The sequence below is a fragment of the Scophthalmus maximus genome, chromosome 7, assembly GCF_022379125.1.
Source record: "Scophthalmus maximus strain ysfricsl-2021 chromosome 7, ASM2237912v1, whole genome shotgun sequence".
Taxonomy (NCBI): domain Eukaryota; kingdom Metazoa; phylum Chordata; class Actinopteri; order Pleuronectiformes; family Scophthalmidae; genus Scophthalmus; species Scophthalmus maximus.
Window position 1 is genome coordinate 18,212,423 of NC_061521.1, and position 23,232 is coordinate 18,235,654.

The window sequence follows — 23,232 nt, forward strand, 5'->3', positions numbered from 1 at the left end:
GGTAAATGCTTACTATAAATTTCAAGAACAAAGTGAGGACACAAGGAAGTTGCACTAAAATTGCAGCTGTACAAGTCATTTAAGTGTAAACAGTATGTAAAATAAGCATCTTTCCCCCTCTATTAAATCAAAACTCCATGCCCCATGCAGCAGGGCAGATCTCTCTGACGGAGGGGCCCGTCCTGGAGTCAGCATGTTCTCAACCCATCCAAACACTACAGAGGCTGATTTTGGTGATTAGTTCCCCTCTCTGGATGAATGGAAACCAATTAGTGAAATCAGCCTCTGTAGAGCCTTGGCTGGAACGAAAGCCCCAAATGTTCAAATGATTTTGTGAAAAAACTGTTACACTGGCGTGATTTTCATCATTAAAAAAAAAATCCACATTCTGTTGGATTCCCTTTATGCTCCGCAAATGTGTGCGTTATGTTTCCCCTCTGCTAACGAATATCAGAGAGCGCCAGAAATAACCGTGGCAGCCTCAGTGTCCCGTCATCCTCCTGCAGGGGGTAACTGCATGAACGAGTCACTTTACTTAAATATTGCTTTTTGATGAGTGTCTTGTGAGGGCAGCTGGTCAGGGACCTGTTGGCGAAGTCCCTACAGGTCAGCAGGGATCAGGGGTCGTGACCTGGACAGTCCCCCAGAGGACAATAAACAGGCCGGAGAGATGCGGAGGTCAGGAGCCGCCTGAGCCGGAGACAAAGGTCAAGGGCCACTAATTAAGTGGCGATTTCCTCCTATTCCCCGGTGACCACTCGATTCAGAGGTGGACAGGGAAGTGCAGGAGGAAGTCTATATATTAGGGGGTTAAACAAAGGTGGTTACTAGAAAGCAAATCAGAGACTTGAACAGGCAGATAATATGATGGGAATACAACAGCATCTCCACCTGGTCGGAGCTTTTCACGGGAGAAGATTCAAAAGTAAATCTACTTTTGGCTCTTGTTCAGAGTGGAGTGACACTAGAAAAAAAAGACTATTGCCGCTGCACATGTCCTCAGTCCTACCCATTTTTTTTGTTAACATCATGTAGACTTTTTGCTGCAAGAGTACAGCTGTAAAATATAAATTGATGGTAGATGAGTGGACGGGTTGTCTCACATCACAAGGTGCACGGAGCCACGAGAGAGAGAGAGAGAAGCAGAGCGGCAGCTCAGGCCGAGGATTCCGAACATTTTTGGAGGGAAAGTCGGCGGGAGCTGTTTATGCCTTTCCAGTCGCTGAATGAGCCAACGTGTATGATCCCTTAGCATAAGAATGGAGATGGGGCCTGTGAACTCCTCTGACACTGACCTTTCTCCCAGGATGTGAATAGTATCACTCGAGGGCCGCCCGGCAGCCTTTCAGTCAGACCCCGAGCTGTGCCCTCGCCTAAACTCCTAATCAGGCTGATTTAATGTATCCTACTGGAACCTTCCTCGCCACTGAACACCGCCGCCGCCGCCGCCGCCACAGAGGAGTCGCTCTGCGGCCGTTTACTGGAGGCACACACACACTCTCTCCACTCCACGCAGCCCTGCCTCTGGGCCCCTGCACTTTGGGGAAGTTAGAGGAGCTGGTTTGAAATAACAAGGGGCCCTTTCTCCTTCCAAAGAGTCGGGGTCTCTTTATAATCAAATGGTTCCTCGTCCAAGGGCCTGGTGCGCAATGCAAACTGTTTGGGATTTCTTAGCGTGTCAAAGTTTACATTATGGAAAAACGGAAAAGAAAAAAGATTCCCCTTAAAAATATACATTTTTTTGGTTATTTTTTTGCTTTAAAACAGCTGAAATATTGTGTATCAAAATGGCATGTTTAAAAAAGATTTGACACTGCAATGCGAAATCATCTTTCTATACTTACAGTATAGAGTGATTAAAGATATATATATATAACCGGCTTAATATCCTGTCCCTGCTAAACCCAAGAGGGCTAATGCATGTTGCAAATAATAGTTTTTCTACATCATTATATGTTTAAGTTTGCTCATAATTTTTTTTTTTGCTTGATATCTTGCTTTATCTTTTTTTGTCTACATCTTTATTATCATTGTTGTGTAAATGTGTTCTCTGCACTGTCTTTATGTTTAATTAGGGCCAATGTAAAAATGTACAGTAAAATAAACATCTGAATTTGAATCCAGTGCAGAAAGAACAGCCCCAAGTAGAAACTGATCAAAGATGACAAACTAATTTTCCAACAAACTCATAAGCACTATGATTTCAAAGTGTACACACCTTTCATCATGATACATCTCTACAAAAAGGCTGCCTTTTTATCACAATGAAATTAGGCTTTCCCTATTTCCCTATAATAATTATAATAATCCTGTAAAGGTTTTATTGGCTCTCTGTTTGTTTTTCAGGCAATATAAATTCTAATGATAGGAATCTGAATTCTGGTATTTACTTCATACATTCAAAAAGCAGTTGGAGATTCCCAATGCCTGACAGCAAATCAATAATCTTCTAAATTCATTACGTAGATTGTTCATTTTGAGAGACTAGATACGACTTGGTTTTCATAGTTAAAAAAAATATTTCAAAAAAACAGTTTTTCTTTCCGTTACCCGGTAATTAATTGAATGTTGTTTTGTGTTGTTGCTGAATTTTTTTTAATTTTTTCAATCAGTGTTTACAGATGCGCTGCGTCCTCTGATTGGCGTGTGACATCGTCGGTGCCGCGTGTCCCGCCTCCCGCCGCAGCTCGTTCCCACGCTGTAACACAGTTGATGGACAGACGTGTGCGTGTCCTCTGAGGCTCGACCCGTCCCACCGTGCTCCTCCGTTGTAACAGGTGCTATGACACATTCATGTGGCAGGTCGCCTATTAAGAACGAATCAGAATAAAATGATTTGTAAATAGGTATGTTTTTGAAAAAAATATTTTTTTCATAAAGTGTTTTTATTTTGAAGGCAGATCAAGCAGATACAATTTGGATTGAAATAAATCGTGTATGTGTGTGTGTGTGTGTGTGTGTGTGTGTGTGTGTGTGTGAAAAAAATGTTTTCTCCTCCAACCTTTGACTTTTTAAAAAGAATAACTGTTTTGTGGAATTTTGGTGATTGGTTATAGGAGCCACTGATGAGTCAAACTTCATTCAAATAAAAAATGTCCATTTTAATTATTATTTTTTTTTACCTTTTGTGCTTCATAGTCTAATTTGTTCATTACGAATTAAAAATATAAATAAAGTTCAGATTTGATTTTTTTTTTTGGCTTGGTGCTGAACATGGAGGCAGAAAAACTTGGTGTTTGAACTGCTGGAGGTATTTAACATGCTCCATCTGTATCCTGCATAAAAAACAGATCCCTCTCCAGTGTGTATGAGGAGAGAAAGGCTTTGTGTGTGTGTGTGTGTGTGTGTGTGTGTGTGAGTGTGTACATAACTGTCCATTTGGAAATCCACTGCTCTAACTGTTGGACTTTGCCATGTCCTGTGGTGCTGCACACCACTCTTCAGTTTGTGGGGTAAAATAAATAAATAGATGAATATTAATGAAAGAATCAATTAATAAATACCAGGGAAGTGTTCTGTCAGCTAAAATGCCTTGCAGAGAAATTAGCTGGTTTATCCATTTACACTCGAGCACAGCTGGAATGATGATGAGGGATCATCATGATACAGTCTAATAATATTTCAAAATCCAGTGAGAAAGTGCATTTCTGATTATTAATCCAAAGACAAAGGGTAGAAGAGACAGAGTATGTGTGTGTGTGTGTGTGTGTGTGTGTGTGTGTGTGTGTGTGTACGTGAGTGTATGAGAGAGACAGGGCGGCGAGCCCACGTTTAGACACAAGTCTGTGTTGTGCGCATGCTCACGTGAGACGTGGAAGTGCACAGCAGAGCGGCACACACTGTGTGGTGGGTTGGCATTTTTCAAAAAGCCACGTGAGGCTGCAGCCGTTCCCCTCTCTCACAAATCTGTCATGACATCCCCGTCTGGTTGCTCGGCCGTGATTGGCCGAGGGCGGTGTGAATCAGCAGTCAAAGGTGAAATGTAGAAAAATTGGCTCGGCTGCGTGGAAGTGATGCTGCTGGAAGTAAAATCAGATTAGTATTTAAACCACAAATGTAGGCAAAAATATATATTTTTGTTGGATTGCACATTTGGTCACATCTTTACTTTATATCGATGCTCCTGCAGGATGAGATGGAGAGAAGCAATAAAAGTCGAACTATTTGTTTTTATGCTACTACTTCTATCTCTAATGGTTTCTTCGGGTCCACCTCTGCAGGAATTCCACGCCACATTCCAACAGGCTGATTTCAGGGTGATTTACCATTCAGCGTTTATATGGACACATGGGACACGAACCGTGTCTGATGTGTGGCTGCTGTGTTACCCTCTGACCCCAGACTGTCTGGAGGGCCTCGGTGACAGAGTCAAGGTCAAGGGGAATAGGGGGGAGGGGTTGACGTGAGGGGGGGAGGTAGTGGGTGCGGGGCAGCATCTGACGGGTGGAAGGGCTGCCTGTCTGGGAGTGAAGAACCCAGACGGTCCCAGACGTCTATCTGAGGGGAGACGGCGTTGTATGTGTGAACCCCCTTTAGATCGACACATCCGACCACGTCTGCTCCCGCTCACCTCCGTGGCCCTGGAAGAGGAAACTGGGGCCGCTGATGTCTGGAGACTGGCGGGGCGATGGTTCCCACACTGGAGGAGGAATATCACTGATCCTTCACATGCAGATAAACAAAAACAAAAAAAAAACGCTCTTAAATTATCCTTTTAAATTGAAATATGCCCTCCCTTTGTCTCATCTACACCAAAGCTTTTATATTTGCATCTGGCAGCATCAGTTACTGTACATTTTATTTTTGGAAATCATTACCTGACTTCCTTTTCTTGGTTGATGTGTTTATACACTAATTTTCATTTTCCACTTTAAATCATAACCAATCACCAACCAAAACCACAATCTCTCTAGTATAAAATATTAAGTCAGTGGCTCTCATTTTCTACCTTGTGACGTTTTGCAAAAAAAAAAAAAGAGATATTTATTGAGATCCCATATCACATGTCAAGACAGAAAGCTCATCTGAACTTCTTGGGCGGTTTCATTAGAATATCCTTTGAGTCCCAAAGAGGTCACATAATCCATTATTTCAAAAACGACAAATTATAAAGAAAAGCCTACAATGATAATCACATGAAGCGCCCTCTGATTTATTTTGTAAACCATTGGCACGGGCCCGGCCTCTTGACTACAGGAACCGCTGGAGGAAAACAACATTTGGGATGTTTAAACCTCGCTCCATCTCAACATGCACAACATGCTGCCTTTGCATTGACATATTTCATGCAGTTTTTTTTTACTTTTCATAATTTAAGTACATTATTTAATGAATACTTATTTTTTGTAAAAGATTTGTTTAAAAACATGCTCATATCCCGATTGCTCTAACAATCTGTATCTAATATGGTCTTTCATGCGTACTTGACCCTGTTGAAATTCCTCCAAAGATTTTCTGCTTCTCCTTTGTTGAGAAATCAAGAATCTGTGAACTCAAAAATGATTCATAATATTTGAAGAGACAGATCGTAGGTGAGCACAGAGTAGACGTTTTCCCGCCATTCTGCAAATGAATTTGAAGAAGTGTCAAACTTTGCACACAAATCAGTCTGCGCAGTGAAGTACGAGCCGAGCAGACTATTGGATGGAGGGGTTGGAGAAGGATTTTTGAACGGATGGATTTTGAATTTAACGTAGCAGAGTATTTTTCACATTGCATGTAACAGGACTTCTAGTTCAATAAAGCATCAGGCCAACACAGCAATGCACAGCAGATCATTGCAGAGTGATTGAACATCTATTTGAAGCAGGAGTAGCTCCCTCTACAGGTAATAAACAGTGCCACTTTCATCATAGTGGCAGAAAGCTTGTTGGCTGTATGCCCCCAACCCCTCTGTTCACACACACACACACACACACACACACACACACACACACACACACACAGATGTGAGGCCCCCCAGACCTCCTGGATGATCCGCAGTGGAGCGTGTAGCCACCTGTCAATCACCACATCTCGGACTCGCCTTAAGAGAGACATTTCGTCTGGGACAACGGCAGCCCGTCCCTCCCCATACATTCTGCCTCCCCTAGCAACCGTGGCCGGATGACTGAGAGGCTTTGTCCCCTCACAACAGGAGTCCGCCATTGAACCCAGAAGCCCGTAGCAACCAGGATTAGAGGGTGCCAGAAAGGGGGTCTTTTCTGTGAGACGGGGTGAAAGCTCTGTTCTTGTCCCCACGTCTGGGATTCATATCACGGGCCTGAATGGCGTCCCCTCCTCCTTTTAAATGCCGGTGTAACGGAGCGTATGAAGGGGCTAGCGGAGAGCGGATAGGATCATGGTTAATCTGCTGTTCCTCTCCACTGTGGTCCGACAGGGATACTTAAGCAGCCTCTGTGGACAGTTAGTGGCGTGGGGAGGCCTGGAGATACCTGGGACGGCCAGAGCTGGGAGGTTCATCGGTGCAAAGAGAAGGGGGGGAAAAGATGGAAGAAGTACTCAGATCATTTACTCAAATAAAAGAAGGCTGCCATCCATCCATCAGCTACCACCAACTATACTTGGTCACCGTTCTATCACAGAGCTAGTAAAAGTACCAGTACAACAATATAAAAATACTGTACCATAAGTAGGACATACGTCCTCCTTAATGGTACCAAAAGTAAACTACTGGTTCTGCCACAGCAAAAAAGGCCTCTGTAACAGAGTCGACATCATTAGATCATATTAGATATATTATTATCAGATTGTTAGTTGTTGCAGTTGGCAGAGGTGGAGCTTAACTTTACAGTTTAAGTATTTAAATGTAGTGGTTCCCAGTTTAAGGGGTTGAGCCGCGCAGGTGCAGTGGTGGACCAATATTCACTTTGCTTTAAAGTGACTATACTTAAGTAAAAGTAACAATACCAGTGCATAGAAATACTCCTTTACAGGTGGAAGTATTAGCCTGGAAAAGGTGACCTTTGAACCTGTAGAAAAAAATAGAATGATTACCTAAAATTTGTACCCAAGTACAGTAATTGTGTAAAATAATATACAGTAAATGAGTGAGTCTCAAAATAAATCTGAAGGGTTGTCAGATGCATAGAGTAAATCATTTTTAAAGAAAAACAAGATCCTGCTTCACAAATTTGAACGTGAACAATCTTTACGTGTCCAGCAACTGTATCTATCAAATGAATGCAGAGGATTAAAAAGAACATTTTCATCTGATATGTAGTGGAGCAGAAACTTGAAAAACTCAAAGGTAAAATAGAATATAAATTGTACTTAAGTGTGGTCACAATTGAGCCAATGCACTTGGTTACTTTCCACCACTGGGGAAGGGGACAGGACGGAGGGACTGACTGTGGGAAATACAGTCTGTGCTCTTTATGGTTCCTCGTTATGTGCCAGGACCGGGCATAAAAAAGACAGTCCAGATCCAAACAGTCAGAACAGTTGTGGAAGTCAGATGCACCTGCTGAGAAATAACCTTTAAGGGTCAGCGAAGCTGCAGAGAACGTGAGCAGATTAAGTACAGAGAGAAAAGAGAAGGGGCTTGAATAGTTTATGAACACTTTTATGGACCTTTGGCTGCTTTCAATAGGGGCTTTTACAGCCCTCTTTATACGGGAGTGAACATGGCTTCCTGAATACTTCGTACACCTCGTAACTATAAAAGTGAATTCAGTGGGGTTTTTTTTACTGCAGAGTGACTGACACATATCTGTAAACGGCGAGATTAAAATGATTAAATGAAAGCGCATGGCCTGCAACGTAATCACCATTAGACATATTACATGCATTGTTTTCCTGAGCATGATGGTGCGAAAAAAAGAAGAAAGGAAAAGCCAAGTCGCCACGACCAGGTGCTCCAACCCCGACCTCCCACGTCGTGTCTATCCCCTGTAGTCTTCTGTGCATTTTACGTCGCCGCGTATAGAAGATTACAAACTAATCTCAACCTACAAACAACGTTGCTGGCATGCAGAGAAAACATGCCTTTCCTGGTATGTTCTTTATCATTAATGAGTGTCTGCGCGGCCCCCTGCATGGGAGTATGTTTTGTGCGGCTCCCATTCTACGCTCCCCTTCCTGCACCCTCTTTCCCACCCTCGTCTTCCCTCAAACTGTCAATCAAAGATCATGATTGAGCCCCTATGGCAGGCAGTCAGTCATCAGCCGTGAAAGTGAGGCCTCATTCTCTGTCTGTCCCTCCCCCTTTTCATGCCCCCCTCTAGTTTTTCTTCTTCCATATAACTTTCTCTGCGGCCTCTCGCTCTCCCTCCTCCTCTCCTCATCCCGGTACAGTTTCGAGGTTTCGTGGTCGGCTTGTGTGTTCGGAGGAGGGCAAACCTCCTCAAAACGTGGCTGTCGTGATGCCGCGAGGCCGAGCTCCCTCAACCTCGGAGGGGACGGCTCTGGTATCATTTAAAATGAGTCTGAATTAGTTTTAACAGGCCTCCGTATTTGCCCTTTAAGTGGCTGATGAATAAACATGAGCAGCGTTGGGGCGGGAAATGCATTGGGGGGTAGGATGAGAAGGGGCCCAGGTTTGTGTGTGTGTGTGTATGTACAGGGGGTGGGGGGGGGGTATTGGGGGCAATGGGGGAGCCTTTCTTCCCAGCAGGGCTGCATCTCGTTTAATTGGAGCACTTGTGGCACCATTACCTTCTTTACTCAAACACGTTACTGATGACAAAAGAAAACAGCACTAAGCCTGCCTTTGTTAGCGAGGAGGCCGGATTCCTCACTGCTACTCATGTGTGGGAATCATCCACACTCCCACCATGAGCTGCTGCTGCTGCTGCTGCTGCTGCTGCTGCGTCGTCCGCCCGTCCTTCCGTCTGTCCGGTGAAACGCTGCAGCCAGGTGGGAAGGAGACAGAGCATGTGGAAATTACAGCCATCTGCAAAAAAATGATTGACAGAGAGGCTGTTTGTCAGATAGAGGAGGAAACTACGTGTTGAAATTATGCCCAGTATCCCGTTCCACATATTGGAGGTGTTGTTAATCCTCCCTCACACTTCGACCCCTCCTTCATTCATAAAATAGCACCAATATTCGGCGTACAGGACCAAGGGATTCTTCCTATGAATCAAAACGAAACGATGGACTCGAGGCATGTGTGTGCAGCCCCGTCAGTGACGCAGCTCTTTTGCGGTCCTGTGACCCGAGGTCGCGATGACAAGACTGATCTCTGGTTTGTTTCTGGTCACCACGGTGTCCCGAGAGAGTCGTAAGGGTGTGACCTTTACCCTCAGTCTGACCCCAACAAACACACATTTCCTCTTCAGCTTTTCATCGGTAAATCTTGTCATTTACAAAGCGCTACACATATTCTTGATTTGTAAAATTCAGATATGTGCGCTAAACGTTTATCAATAACGTTTATTAATATTCCAAATTACATCACCATCGACGAACATCACCTTTCAAAACAACATGACATAAGTATTCTCCTGTGTACAACATCCAAATGTACAAATATCATTTTTTGACAAACTTACGTGCAACATGTATTTATAAGCAGCACATAAAAATTTTATGAATTATTTTGAAGACATAATAAATCATACGTAAGATTGTCAATAAATGCCTGCAGAAGTTGGAATTGTTGACAAATACTATACATCAATAAACTCTTTCAAATATACTTTCATGAGCATATGACTACATGTTAGTGAAATAAACCTTTATTAGGTGATTATAAAGTGCATATAAATGCAAAAGGGACACAAAAATTAAGTTCTATGTTTATATACAGTACCTATTGGGAATATGGAAAAGATCCAACTATGCAAACAAACATATACCGCAAAGAAAGCTTTCAGGACAAACATTTCTGTCAGATTTCAAGTGCAGTCTGTCATGAGAAGACGTGAAAGTTCCAGAGGAAAAATCCTTTAAGTGCAACTCAATGTCTCTGAGGCAAAAGTAATACACATCATGATCTCAAATATTTCACAAGCACTTCCAGGAACCACGTTTGTCTTTGTCTCACAGTCATGTTCAAAGTTAGCTTGGTGCAGCTCTGAGCCTGTTTTTATGAGGTTAGTTCAGCACCTGAACCTAAATGTTGAAATGAATATAATTTTTATAGGATATTTGTCGATTTAAACTGAAATAAATGTGCTGCGGAAAAAAGAAAATATCTGATTCCTCTGCGAGATTATCCCCCACTTCAAACAAAAAACGACAACCTGTTAACAGCAATTGATTGTTGGAAAAATAAATGGTGAGGAAGAATTGTATGACAAGGAATATTTCTGTCCACCAGGAGAATAAAAGGAACAAACAGTTCACGTGTGATCAGGATCGAGGCCTAGCGTGAGTTCTGCTCCACGGTGAAATTTGACTCCACTCTGAAAAAAAAACAAAAAAAACATTACATGATGAGTGGGAATTTTCCTGCAGTCAAACTTTTTTTTTCATCATGTGACTGTGCTCATAATTCCACATGATATCACTCTTGATTAATAATTGTTGAATTGAAACAGAAAATCTCGTGGAAAAAAAACGTGATTTATTTTCCCCAAGCTCTATCGTATTCATTCCCTCAGTAAATATAACCTCTGCGGCACAACTTCAAGGTCACTTTGAAGAACAGCACATGCAGAACTGTGCGGTGAGAAACCTCCATCAACAAAAAGCACGAGGGGGGAGCTTCACTTGGAAGCACAGGGCACAGGGTCTGTGTCAGCATTTCATAACCTGGCCCACACTCTGTGACGGGGGACAGCAGCAGTGCCCGACCATCCACAGCCACATCCTCACTGTGTGTTCACACCGTATTCAACACTATGAACAGATATAGTGCCAACAAAAGGGAAGGAATCACAGTGAGGCACATGTAGAGTCGGTAAACTGTGATCTGCCGCCACCAAGAGGACACTGGTCATAACACGTTTCTCAACAACAAAACCAATCCGGCTGCATTGTTCATTTGGTTATGAGACCAGCGTGTGTCCAGGACCAGAGTGATTCACGAAACACTCACATATCTTTGTTGTGCGTGTGGTTGTTGTACTGCAGGATCGGTGGGATGCTCTCCTCGTCGTCAGGAAGCTGTGCCGGGATTTAAGGGGAAATGATGACCACAGAATCAGTCAAAAAAGAAAATTATGAGCTGGCTTTTTTTTTGTAAATAGAGGAGGTAGAATGAAGTGGCTGATGTTAATGAAAACAGACTCAGGGCAAAACAGACAAAGAGGTTTTCATTTTAATGTACATGAAGAATGTAAGATTTGTTATCTAGATACCGCTAAATTCGTTTTAGTTTGACTGGCTACATTTATAAAAATCGTTTTTACGCAGTATTTTTGCATTTGAGTATTTTGTGTGATGCATCTCAGCATTACTGCTCCTGATTGGCTCCCCGCGATAAAGAATTCCTCCAGTCAGATTGGACCAGATGAACCGGAAAAACTTCCAATCAGCAGGTTTGATTTAGACGAGCTGGTGCCGACCAATCACGGTCCACAGTATTGTGGCCCAAAAGGATGCGTCTCCGCAACCATCTTAACTGAACCAAAATCCCCCCATCTGACAGATATTTTCTCCCATAATTCACAATTTCTGTGGGATGAATGACAGAATTGATAGTGATTTTCCTTCTACAAACTCTTTATGTTTTTAAAAATGTGTCTTTCACCTCCCAGTAGGGTTCATCATTGAAGCAATTGTCATCTGCAGGATCTCCCCAGATGGGTAGTCTTAAGATACAACCTATGAGAAGAGACACAACACACATGGCCTGTCATACGCTGCGTGTTTACACTTCTTGTTCAGGTGCTAACACATCACAAACAGTCAAACTCGAGTGTGGTCACAGTGGTTGTGCCTTACCGACGATGATGCCTCCGCCTACACCGAAGCAGATGGCCACACAGAGGCCTGCAGCCTGGAGACCACCCTGCCGCCTGGGTGCCACGTTTTTAAAATCACCCTCAAAGTCGAAGGTGTTAATCAGCCTTTAAAACAAAAAAGAAAAGGGGGAACTCACAATGCTACTCGGTCACCATGAAAGATTCGATTTGGCCACAAGAACAGAATGTTTTACTTCTTTCTTTTTCTGTTCCTACACAGGATCTTTTACTGCCTCATGAACTTTTCACAATTTAATTCGTTAAATAAAAGCTGAAGCAGTCATCACGTCTGGCTGCTGGATTCCAAGGATCGCTCACCCTTCAGTGCCATAAACTGATTCTGACGCAGCTGCAGCAGTAATGGCTCCCACAACTCCTCCGATGACTCCTGGCATGGCGTGGAGGTTATGGATTCCACAGGTGTCCTGGATCTTCAGGTACTTCTCCATGAACGGCTGAGAGGATTGGCTCAATTTAGTTCTACTGACGTTTTTTAGAAAATACAGACTGGCACCGGAGAGCAGTTAAAAGCGGTTATGCGAGGTGAATAAGAAAATACCACACCGTAAGGTAGATGTACCCCAGCGTGGAGATGATTCCACAGCAGAATCCGACGATCAGAGATCCGTAGGGCATCAGCATGAACTCGGCTGCTGTTCCCACTGCAACGCCTCCAGCGAGGGTAGAGTTCTGGATGTGGACCTGAGAAACAGATGCAGATGGCAAGACGGTAACTTAAAAGTTAAGTTTTAGTTTGTTCAAGTGGGCCACAAGACACCACATGTCATGTTTGACAAGGTGCTCTATGTCAGCATGACCTGTGTGCCCGTTGTTACCATGTCCAGTTTCCCGTGCTTCTGAAAGAGGCTCGAGATGGCCACAGTAGTGAGCACAGTCGAGGCCAAAGCCAGGTAGGTGTTGATGACGGCTCTGTGCTGCCCGTCCCCGTGGTCTGTGACGGCTGAGTTGAAACTGGGCCAGAACATCCACAGGAAGAGGGTGCCTGTGAGTTGGCAGGGAGAGAGGTCGACGTGCCGGACAGCAGAAGAATAGGAGTAGTAAAATAAATATAAACAGTCAAAAGTTGCCAATCACACTCACCAATCATGGCGAAGACATCCGAGTGATAGACGGAGCCCTGCAGGTGACTGCTCTGGTCCAGATTTGGCCGATAGAGCATCCATGAGATGGAAAGACCGTAATAACCTCCGAATGTGTGGATCACCATGGAGCCTCCAGCATCTCTGGCCTTCAGGAGAGACAACGTTAGCATTGGTGGAGGCAGCAGGTAAATTATCTTCGGCTACAAGAATATTATGAGGTGCTTGTAGGCGGATGATCACGTGTCATTATTTTCTGATTGTGTTATTGTTGAATTACAAAGCATAAGCAAACAAAACAATGTACCCATCTGAAATCCATATATGACATGATTTCGGGGATATGCTCCTATTTACAGAAATTGAGGGCAACAGAACCCTCAACACACGAATCTGAGATCTACATGTTTTGTGAGTTGTAATGTATGTTAACAAGGCCATGATGTTCTCTCTCCAATTGTTAATGACACAGCTGAATACATTTTTTAAGAATTATATCTGTTTTTAACTTACGTGTATGAGATCCAGGATGATGTACTCCTCCACAGCAAACAACGTGATGCCAAACAGGGTCAGAACCATCAGCTGGACTGGACTGACTTTGCCCAGCACTGCCCCGTAGGCAATTAGGCAGCCAGCCACACAGAAGTCTGCATTGATGAGGCTGAGGAGAGCACAGATGAGGCATGGGCTTATCTGTAATCTGTACTGGATTTACTACTTGTAATTTTGGGCCAATTTATCCAAGAGCGGTGAACCACATCAGAGTAAAACTACGGCAGATCAGTAATGTTAGTTTGAGGAACCTGATCATCACATTCTCTCTTTCCCTTTCTCTCTACCTACAGACACAAACAGAGATGTTTGTTGACACACACACACACACACACACACACACACACACACACACACACACACACACACACAGTGACTTTGCTGCTCTTCTACAGTATCATCAGTATCATCAGTGTTTACCCTCCATCCACAGAGACCATAAACACCAAGTCTTAACCTCCTGGAAATATCTTGTGTGTGTCAGTCAGACCTCACTGCACATCCCAGTGTCATCAATGGAAACAATAAGGAAGAATAAAACATACTTTTCAATTCCAATTTTGATCTTTCCATCAGTGTAGTCCAGGGAGTGGAACCAGCCTTGCATCAGCAGTGCCCATTGGAGGCCGAAGGCTGCGATGAGGAAGTTGAAACCCACGGCGCCGAAGCTGTACCTCTTAAGGAATGTCATCAAGAAGCCGAATCCAACAAAGATCATAACGTGGACGTCCTGGAAACCTAAGGGGGAGACAGAAGAAAGGGAGCGATTAAAAAGGATGATAACAAATTTGTTAAAGCAATAAGAGAGGGGAGGGGGGAGGGGAGGGTGGTAGGTGATCTCTACTCGTGGGATTGGGATACCTCAAAAAGTCAGGTGTAAGTCAATATCTTTCTGTCCTGCCCACAACAGGAGCTGGACTCACTGCTGTCTGTGTGCTGGGATTTACCCCCCTGTGAGCTTGAAAGGCAAAAAAACACAAAAAAAAAAACAAATATGAAGAATAAAGTGGGAGGAAATGTTTCTCGAACGGGGACAAGTTACAAAATATTTCATTGAGGCGGTCCTTGCCTGATCTCTCAGGACAAGCAGGGGCATCTGCAACACATTTGTGCATTTTGGGAAGCATGGACAGAAGGGAAGGGATCACGGGGGAGGTTTGCGCCTGATCCATGTTTTTGCAAAAAGAAAAGAAAAAGTGTAGTTTTTTTGAACCAATGCACAAAAGAAGGATTTTTGATTTTTAAGAGCAAAAGTACTCAGAGAGACATGGGTTTGCCAGAGATATTAATCACGCCACAAATCTGGTCCGGCTTTGTGTTCTGTTCTTTCATACCCTGTCTCATCATGGTCAACGTCTCCCTACTCCGGGATGGCATGTGATGTGATGATAATTGAAGAAAATTAATTAAATATTAGGGAAATTCTGTCCATTTAGGGCGGCACAGTGGTGTGGACAGACAGTAAAATATATATAATTAAATCATAATTACAAACAACAGCGTCTTCATGACATTGTTCATTTGGCGGTAGGGTTTATAGAACCTATTATCTTAATAAATGAACAGTGCGTCATTATAAATGAATTGATATGCACGTGGAGACACTGAGTATAGACAGTTTGCTTTCACAACATGTCACCACAGCAGGGACACATGAGGGCGAAGCAGAGCAGAAGGGGAAATCATGTGAAAATGATTCAAGGACATTACAGTTTGTACATTTATAGTGTCACTTGTTGATAAGATGCTAATATTTTATGATGATACTGAACTATGACAAGGTACTTGATACAGGCACTAACATCTGTGGCTGATCCTAATTGTGAGATGAACTTGCAATGTCTGCTTTCAAACAACAGTACGTGGACACCAGCATAAACACGTCAGTGTCATTTACAGCACAACACTGTAACTCCGGGCCCACAACAGGTTCCCACTGCCCCGTGAAACAGTAGAGGCAAGTTCGCACAGAACAACTTGACACAAACAACCCACGGTAGTAAATGTGTGGATGTCAGAACCAAACAAACACATTTTTTCACCTCAACATCAACAAAGGATTCCAACATTTCTGACATCAAAATTGATGGTGGGCGTTTGTTGGACCATATAAGGTGAAAGGACTCTTTTCTTTTTTTTTTACACCTTTGTTTTACCAGGTGAATCCCATTGAGATTACAAGATCTCTTTTTCAACGGAGCCCTGGCCAAGAAGGCAGTCACAGTTTCAGACAAAAGCGTACTTTTATCAGCTGACATCCAACACCATATCTGACATGGCTTTCCTAAAAGGCCTGGTATGGACACTCCGGTTGCTCACAAACACACCCATGCAATACACCCACACAAATTCCTTTTTTTCTCCTTTTAGATCCATAGATTAGTTAGTATGTGTGTGTATGTATATACAGTATACAGTATATCTGTATATGTATATCAATAAGATATATTATTTAAATATATAAGACATAGAGCATAAGCGTTGACATGTCTGCTGGATTTAAACTGAATAAGGAGCCTGAGGGAGTCAAACCTCTGGGGAAACGTGCACCTGTGTGTGTGTGTGTGTGTGTGTGTGTGTGTCAGATCCTTGTCAGCGATGTAGGAATAATATGGTAGGTCAGGTAAACTTAATCTGATGGTGACTGGTTAACTCAAGTAGAATTATATTTGCCAACAAATATTAATAAATCAAAATGCCAAATATGCAGAAAAGTAATGAAATATTATAAAAGTGTTAAGATGAATAAAAGTGATGAAATTATAAACATTTGGAAAAAAGAGAGTACATGAGCAAAGAAGATCCAAATGAAGTCACTTACTTGGATATCTGAAGTAGAAGTCATTCTCAATGTCACTCGATATATTCTTAGCTCTTCGGTACTCGCTCCAGTGTGGATCCGATTCTTCATTGTATCGAATAAAAACCCCAAACAAGATGATCATAGCCGTCTGCCATACGATGCAAACTGCTGGAAGACTGACACGAACATTAGTATTTTTTGGACGATCACATAACTCCCTGAAACTTTGAACGCAGCCCATTGTTGTTGTTTTTTAGGTTATTTCGATGGTTTGTTTTTTTAGGTAAAGCTGGATAATTCAATAGCGCTATCTCTCACTAAGCAGACAGACACTTTAAAGGCCCTGAGCATCTGAAGTCCGAGTGAAGATGAGCAATGAGCAGCGTTTGATTTAATATAACAGGACACTCTCCCCCTCACTCCTCCCACATTTTCCCCTGGGCTGTACAAGACTCTTTTCAGCTGAGGACACTACACAGGTTTAGGTGATCCATTCATTTAGGACCTAATTTAAATAGCGCTTTCAATTAACATATTTTAAATACTATGTGCATGTATAAACCACTATACAATGATAATCAATAATCAAACGACCAAATTCTACTGATACTACTACAGTTTGTGGTGAGAGGAAACATGCTCCATATCCTGCTCAAACAGTAGTTTGTAATCCAACTAACAAATAGAGTAAGTACTTTCGATATTTTCCTCAGAAATCCCTCCCCTTCAGCACAAACTCTGCATGTCAGAGAAAGACAAACTGCATATGAAGTAAACATACAGACAAGTGCCTGTAGTTGTACGTTTCTTGCTTTCAGCCGGAGGTAGGGGTGTTATTTTTGTGTGTGTCCTCTGTGCAGGGCTGCTCCTATGAAGCATTAAGTGTAAATAATGTGTATCCGTGCTGGTCCCCATTAGACAGATGCACAACCGGTTTGACTCAGTCAACCATCACAGCTCAAGGGTTCAAGGTTGATACCTATGCAACATTTCCCCTCTGCAATGTTGCATAGGCAAATTGAGATGTTCAAAGAATTAACAAAAATAAACTGTACGAAACAAGGTATCGAAATGCAATCAAAACATGGAGACGATCAAATTGGAGTATCTAAAACTGGTTCTTTGAATTATGACAATACACTCTTGGCTCTTGTGTGGGAATTTACATCATGATGGGAAGTCATGCCTCGATGTACATGTTGTAACTGCTTGAGTAGTAGAGGGAAAAAAAAAATGTATTTTTATTTCAGCTAGGAGCAGTTGCTAAGCAACCAGCGGAGCCCATGCTCAAGATATTAAGTGTTAATTAGTGAGTTTGAGATTGTGGGTTGTTGCAGATTGTTACTTCCTGCTTCCAGTATTTATGCTAAGAAAAGCTAACTGGTTGTTGGCCTGAGCTTTAAGTGAGTGTTGTGCAAAAGTATCAGCAAGACAGCAAATAAGTGTACAGTAATGCTTCTGCGTAAATAATTTGTCTTCACATACTGTTTGAGGATTTAGGCTACATATTTTCAGCAGAGCAACCTATCATGACGTTTTCATCACGTTCTCAGACCTAACAGGTCTGTGTGCACTATGTAAAAAACTTCCAAGCAACATTTACAATGGAAAAGGATGTGTTGTACGTACAGTATGTACTGTATGTATGTAAATGTATACACATACACACGGAATTGCCCAATGTAAATAGTGAGGATGAGCGACATAACTGGAGGACATGAGACAGTTCTTAAATGTCACGGATGTTTCTCTTCTATCCAAAGGAGAAAAACATATATTGCTTTTGATTAAGAATAACACAGGTAATCCTGTTTTGTATCTCAAATGTCATTATCTCACCTCTAATCCAAAGCAAAGCTTAATTAGGCAAAATCCTCACTTAATGGAGACATCCGTAAACCTTGATTTTCGATTGAAATCAAATTTGCCAATGTGTTTCAGCATGGTAATTTGCACTACTACTTGCACAACTACTGAGCAGCCCAACAGTATACGAGTTTATATTTAAAATCATGGTTTCCTCTATCGGACTCAAGTCAATAATATAATTAATAAATAACGTAACTACGAGAATAGGTATAAAAAAGTAATTCTACACATGCCGTACACGTGAGAGTAAAGTAGCTGTAACATTTCCTCTGTGAGTAATCGCAGCAGGGTTCACATTATTTAGTCAACAGAAACAGGATGAATCATATTTGTGGCCACTAAGCAAACCATGCAGGTTTGCCCTGGTGGTGAACTACAAGCCCTGAGGCATGATGGGATGATTGCCACGAAGGTGAAATAATATATATCAGCTATTGTAACAGCTCCCCTCGCTTGTCCTTTTGAAATGTGACACTGAACAATACAACAATTCTGATTTCGGACACAAACTAAAATCTGCCAAGAAGCAGGTCGTCGCGATCACACAGAGCTTGGGACAGGTGAAAGTGGACAATTTTAAAATTTGAGTCAGAGTGACTTGAGTTAAAGCTACAGTGTGTAATATTTAGAAGAACCTATTCACAGAAATTGAATATATTGTCCATAAATATGTGTTCATGTATATACAATCACCTGCAACAAAGAATCAATGTTTTTTCGTCAACTAAGAGTTAAATATAGTCACGAGGTGGACCCGACCTCTGTGTAGGTCGCCATGTTTGCCACGTCGTGTTGAATATATGGTTGCACAAATCGGTCCAGGTTACAGCGCATTTGCGTTGAATGTTCAGCGCTGCCGGAAATTGAAAAAGGAATAAGCAGTGTGCCACCATAAAGTGTCCCTTGTCGGTTGCTCAGTTGGTTGAGGTTTGCAAATTTACCACCCGATGCTGCCAGAAGATTACAAAAATTACACACTGGGGCTTTAAGGTTCTAGCTTCAAGTTTAAGCTTTTATTGCCCAGATTCAGCATATTGTCATTTTCCTCCCTACGTTTGTGAAAGCACAGTGCTTTACTGAATTGTTTCATCTGTTGTGCATGTTTTTTTTCTGTTTGATCTTACAGTCAGTCTTGCAGTTCCCACATCACAGAACACAGCGCGGATGGATGGATGGAGGCAGGCTCACTTTCTTCAGTCTATGCAGAAAGTGGGGAAGACGCTGTGTTTTCTAGGAGAGTCCAGGCCCAGGAACGATCTTCAGTGATCATACATGTATATTCATATATTTGTAATGTAGACAGGGTATGCATTTTTGTGCTCTACTCGTCAAATATCTGATGTGCCACATAATCAAAGGATAATGACATGAGAAAAAACATTGTGGAATCAATGTCTCACTGGGGAAGAAAAACAAACTTCATCATCATCATCTGCTAAACAAAAAGATCAATGCACTGGTTTTGTACTCACCTATGCAAAATGAGTGAGCGCGCATCTGTGCTCATCGATCTCACCGCTTGGCTTAGCACCGCTACCTTGGTGACGTAACTGTGGCAGATGATGTGCCCTTCAGGGATACTGCGTACAAAATGATCCTGCTTGATTCGACAACCGCCGTCAGAGGAGACGTTTGTAAGCATCGTTTCATTAGTGCAACATGTGCGTGTGTGTGTTAATAGTAGTATGTGAGTGAACGACACATCAACAACATTAACACACGCCAACAGGAATTAGCAGTAAATTTTCATAATGGTGAAAATTAAGTGAACGGTGAACAGAAGACAGTATAAATATTTAAGAAAAAAAACAAAAACAAAATCATATGATTATGGAGATTATTAAGCGTTTTCCTTGTCCCTTGTCAGCATCATCAGTTAACATGCGTCTGTCAAATTATCTCACCCTTGTTTCAATTTTGTCCATTTTTCCAAAATCGATTACAGCCCCTTTGAGCTGATTTCAGACATGCACTGATGTTCGGAAATTTTCCAGAGGGCTGTATGTGAGAATGCAAATGTCCACACAAATATTGCTACATACAACATCAGAAAAATCAGTTTCCTCACAGTGAGTGGGGCGTGTTCATGACTGTATGCAAACACACAAAGTGCTTTCCGCAGTGGAATTATTGTCATGTCCTCCCTTCTGCATACTCTGTACAGGCGCCACCGAAATTTTCTGGAAAATGTTCCTGTTGTTGTGAACGTGTCTGATTCTGCTGGTGCGTTGATCATGTGATTTTCCGGACCAAAGCGGCTTTTAGACTGAGCTGTTCTTCATTATCCTGGCCTTGGAAACATGAATCTTCAATAATAAATACATGGCAGCATCTTCAAAGCAGATATTCTGATCCGTCTTAAGAAGAACAACACAAGTATAAGTTAGTCACGACAGTCAGACAGTATGAACAAGGTGGTTAAAGTTTGAAACTGTCAGTAGTCATGTTTTCATACCTGCGCTTCTCCTGCTTTGACCAACCAAAGTGTGTTGTTGAAGAGGTCAATAACTTGTTTTCACATTCATGACATAGAAGTTATGAATGTGAATTAGCTATTAGCTATGAATTTATAAACACTCAAAAACGCAACGCTTGTGTTTTTAGATAAGCTGTTTTGGGATTTTATTTTATTAGATCGTGAAATCACATCAATTCAAAAATGTAATAAATCCAATATTTGTATTATTATTATTTTCATAATCAATGTCACCAAACACCTGGATCAATGAAAACTGTGAAATATATATAATGCATCCAATCCAGTTGATCCGTAGCTAAAGCACAAGATTCCACAAGGCCTCCATAACATCAAAAATCCATTAAAAGACGAGTGAGCTGCTGTTCCAAGCTGTGAATCTCCCCATCAGGCAGAACATACTTCTGTATGACATCCATCACATCTTTTTCGGTACTGAGCTCATAGTCCTTCTTGTTCTTAAATGGTAAATGTCCGGCCAGCTCACAAAGAGCAACGTTGAAAGCAGAATCCTCTTTGGCACCGAAGCAGGACTTTCTGGGCCATACGCAAATACGAACGCCTTTTCTCGAACAGCCGGGATTCTTTTTGTCCTGCGTGTGCTCAAAGGGCGAACATCCTCTAGTCAAGAACAAGTTGTGAGCAATGTTACCATCCACGAGAAAGTCCGTCACTTCACAAATGGCTCTGGCAACTTCCTCCACCTCCTCTGATTCTGTGTAAAACAAGAAGCCCACAGGAAAGTCCAACAGGCGATAAAAACCCTTTTCAGGAACCAGCGGCTTGCCCCGCACAGACTCTATCTTGAGCTCGTGGTCCATGTAATAGCCATGTAGGTGTAAATGATTGACGGACGCAAAGGCTCCTAGACTGTTGAAACCCACGCGGAAGCCGGTGTCGGAGCTCAGGAGCACAGACTCAATACCCGCCTGGATGGTAAACTGTGTCAGAACCTGCGGTAAACAACGTGATGGATCTGGAACAAAGAGACAATGTCCAAATTCTAAAGGACTGACGTTGACCAGCACGACCATCCTACTGGGCTGTTGCCGCCGTCCACTGCCAGGCGAAGCTGTGTCTCCCTCTGTGTCATTTACCATCTCAAATATGATTTCCTCCGGGTTGATTTTGTTGAAATTAAACTGTGCGGCGTTGAACTCCTGCTTAATGCTCAGTATCTCCTGAGGCTTTCGCTTCTCCGCTCCCCTTTGAATATTCAACTGGGCCACGTAGCCGCGTGACCCCGGCAGGATGCGCGTCTGTAAATAACCCAGATTGTAGCGAAATAGTCCCCTCGCCATCCTGTCAGTCCAGCCGGCTTGGACGTCCGCGTCGAACTTTGCTGGCGGCGAGGGGCCGTTTCCACTGCTCCGACACACGTCTGTGACAAAGTCCTGGTTGGTGTACACAAACCGGAGGGGCACGGTGGGATCTGCTGGTGAGAGATGTTGGAATAAGGTTCATTGTATTAGGTCAGTTAACTAAGCATCATGTTGCTCAATCACATCAGATGGGCCGGTCACACAGCTTATGATTATTCAAAATTATCAAAACAAAACCAAAAAAATGGCCATCGCAATTTTCCAAAGACCTATACTATATGATCAAAACCCTTGAATAGCGATGTTTTACTGAGAGGCAAATAAAAAAACCACAAGACATGCAGGGTTGAGAAGCTGGAAACAATCCCACTTGTTAATGTTACACCTTCTGTCAATCACTTGATGACTATTTGACAAAGTGGCAGCTCGGAAACCTGGAACTTTAATGACAAACATGGCTTCGCAGATAAAAAGGTGTTGGAGTCTAAAGAAATAAAACAACACCGGTTGGACAAAAATATGAGGACATATGATGTGAAGATAAATATTCAGCATAGTCTCGTTTTTCTGACCCATTCATGACTCAGCCAGCTTTGAACCAAATCAGACACACGTGAAACCTCCACGTTATAGATCAGCCACGACACAAGCGAGTTCATTTGACGTGAACTCACCTTTCGATGTCGACATCGTCTGGAAACAAACATGGAGTTTAAGGCTTGATTTAAAAAAAAAAAGAAGAAGCTACTGCTAATAAAATGGTACAATCATTTCCTTTCCTCTTATGCTCTTATTATTCCGAACATCCGGGTTCTTCTTCTTCTATGGTGTTTCGTGGCAGCCTCCGGCATCCAACTAGTTACAATACCGCCATCTTCCGGAGTCAGTCAGCTCCGACCATGACACCCAACTTTTTTTCCTTTTCTTAAAACGAGTCATGTTTCTCACAAGGAGTTGTTGAAGCATCTTCTGCCTCGTCTACTTGCACTTCGCTCCACTACATTTTTCAATTCTCACCTGCTTGTCCCTCGCCTTGGCATCGCCTCCATCATGTCCTCCCTTTCTGAAGAAGAGCTGTTGGCGATGGCGCTAAAATGTTCTGAAATGTGATATATAGCTCGGCTGTAGGTTCAAGGACTCGCTGTAGAATCGGACAAAACAGTTTTGATGTATTTTATTTTATATATATGTATATTTATCCTGGGTATTCCATAAGGATGTAGAGATGTAAATCCTCTCTCCTTTTTCCTGACCA

The 23,232-nt window shown here is 42.5% G+C and overlaps 2 protein-coding genes across 3 annotated transcripts; both read right to left on the reverse strand.

Moving 5' to 3' along the window:
- Positions 1–9,360: 9,360 nt before the first annotated feature.
- On the reverse strand, positions 9,361–16,691 carry rhcgb (Rh family, C glycoprotein b). Its single transcript, XM_035643405.2, has 11 exons — positions 16,329–16,691; positions 14,053–14,245; positions 13,466–13,616; positions 12,954–13,101; positions 12,689–12,855; positions 12,417–12,554; positions 12,171–12,307; positions 11,833–11,957; positions 11,639–11,712; positions 10,985–11,052; positions 9,361–10,349 (listed from the first exon to the last, which is right to left on the reverse strand). Exons 1-11 carry the CDS (start codon positions 16,549–16,551, stop codon positions 10,310–10,312), a joined length of 1,464 nt encoding a protein of 487 aa, XP_035499298.1. The 5' UTR covers positions 16,552–16,691; the 3' UTR covers positions 9,361–10,309.
- A 2,479-nt stretch (positions 16,692–19,170) lies between these two features.
- gdpgp1 (GDP-D-glucose phosphorylase 1) lies at positions 19,171–22,955 on the reverse strand. Of its 2 annotated transcripts, none has more exons than XM_035643401.2 (2): positions 22,652–22,955; positions 19,171–22,087 (listed from the first exon to the last, which is right to left on the reverse strand). In XM_035643401.2, the coding sequence occupies exons 1-2, from the start codon at positions 22,665–22,667 to the stop codon at positions 20,988–20,990; spliced, it is 1,116 nt and encodes a 371-aa protein (XP_035499294.2). In that variant the 5' UTR covers positions 22,668–22,955; the 3' UTR covers positions 19,171–20,987. The 2 variants fall into 2 exon arrangements, with proteins under 2 accessions (XP_035499294.2, XP_035499293.2); XM_035643400.2 differs by having other exon boundaries at positions 19,171–22,090.
- Between the last annotated feature and the right edge of the window lie 277 nt (positions 22,956–23,232).

Coding starts and splice junctions, on each gene's coding strand:
- rhcgb (XM_035643405.2), bottom strand. CDS start 16,551: ATGGGCTGCGTTCAAAGTTTCAGGGAGTTATGTGATCGTCCAAAAAAT. Junction 12,856..12,953: donor GGATGTCTTCGCCATGATTG/GTGAGTGTGATT, acceptor GCCAACTCACAG/GCACCCTCTTCCTGTGGATG. Junction 11,713..11,832: donor AGGCGGAGGCATCATCGTCG/GTAAGGCACAAC, acceptor CTCTTCTCATAG/GTTGTATCTTAAGACTACCC.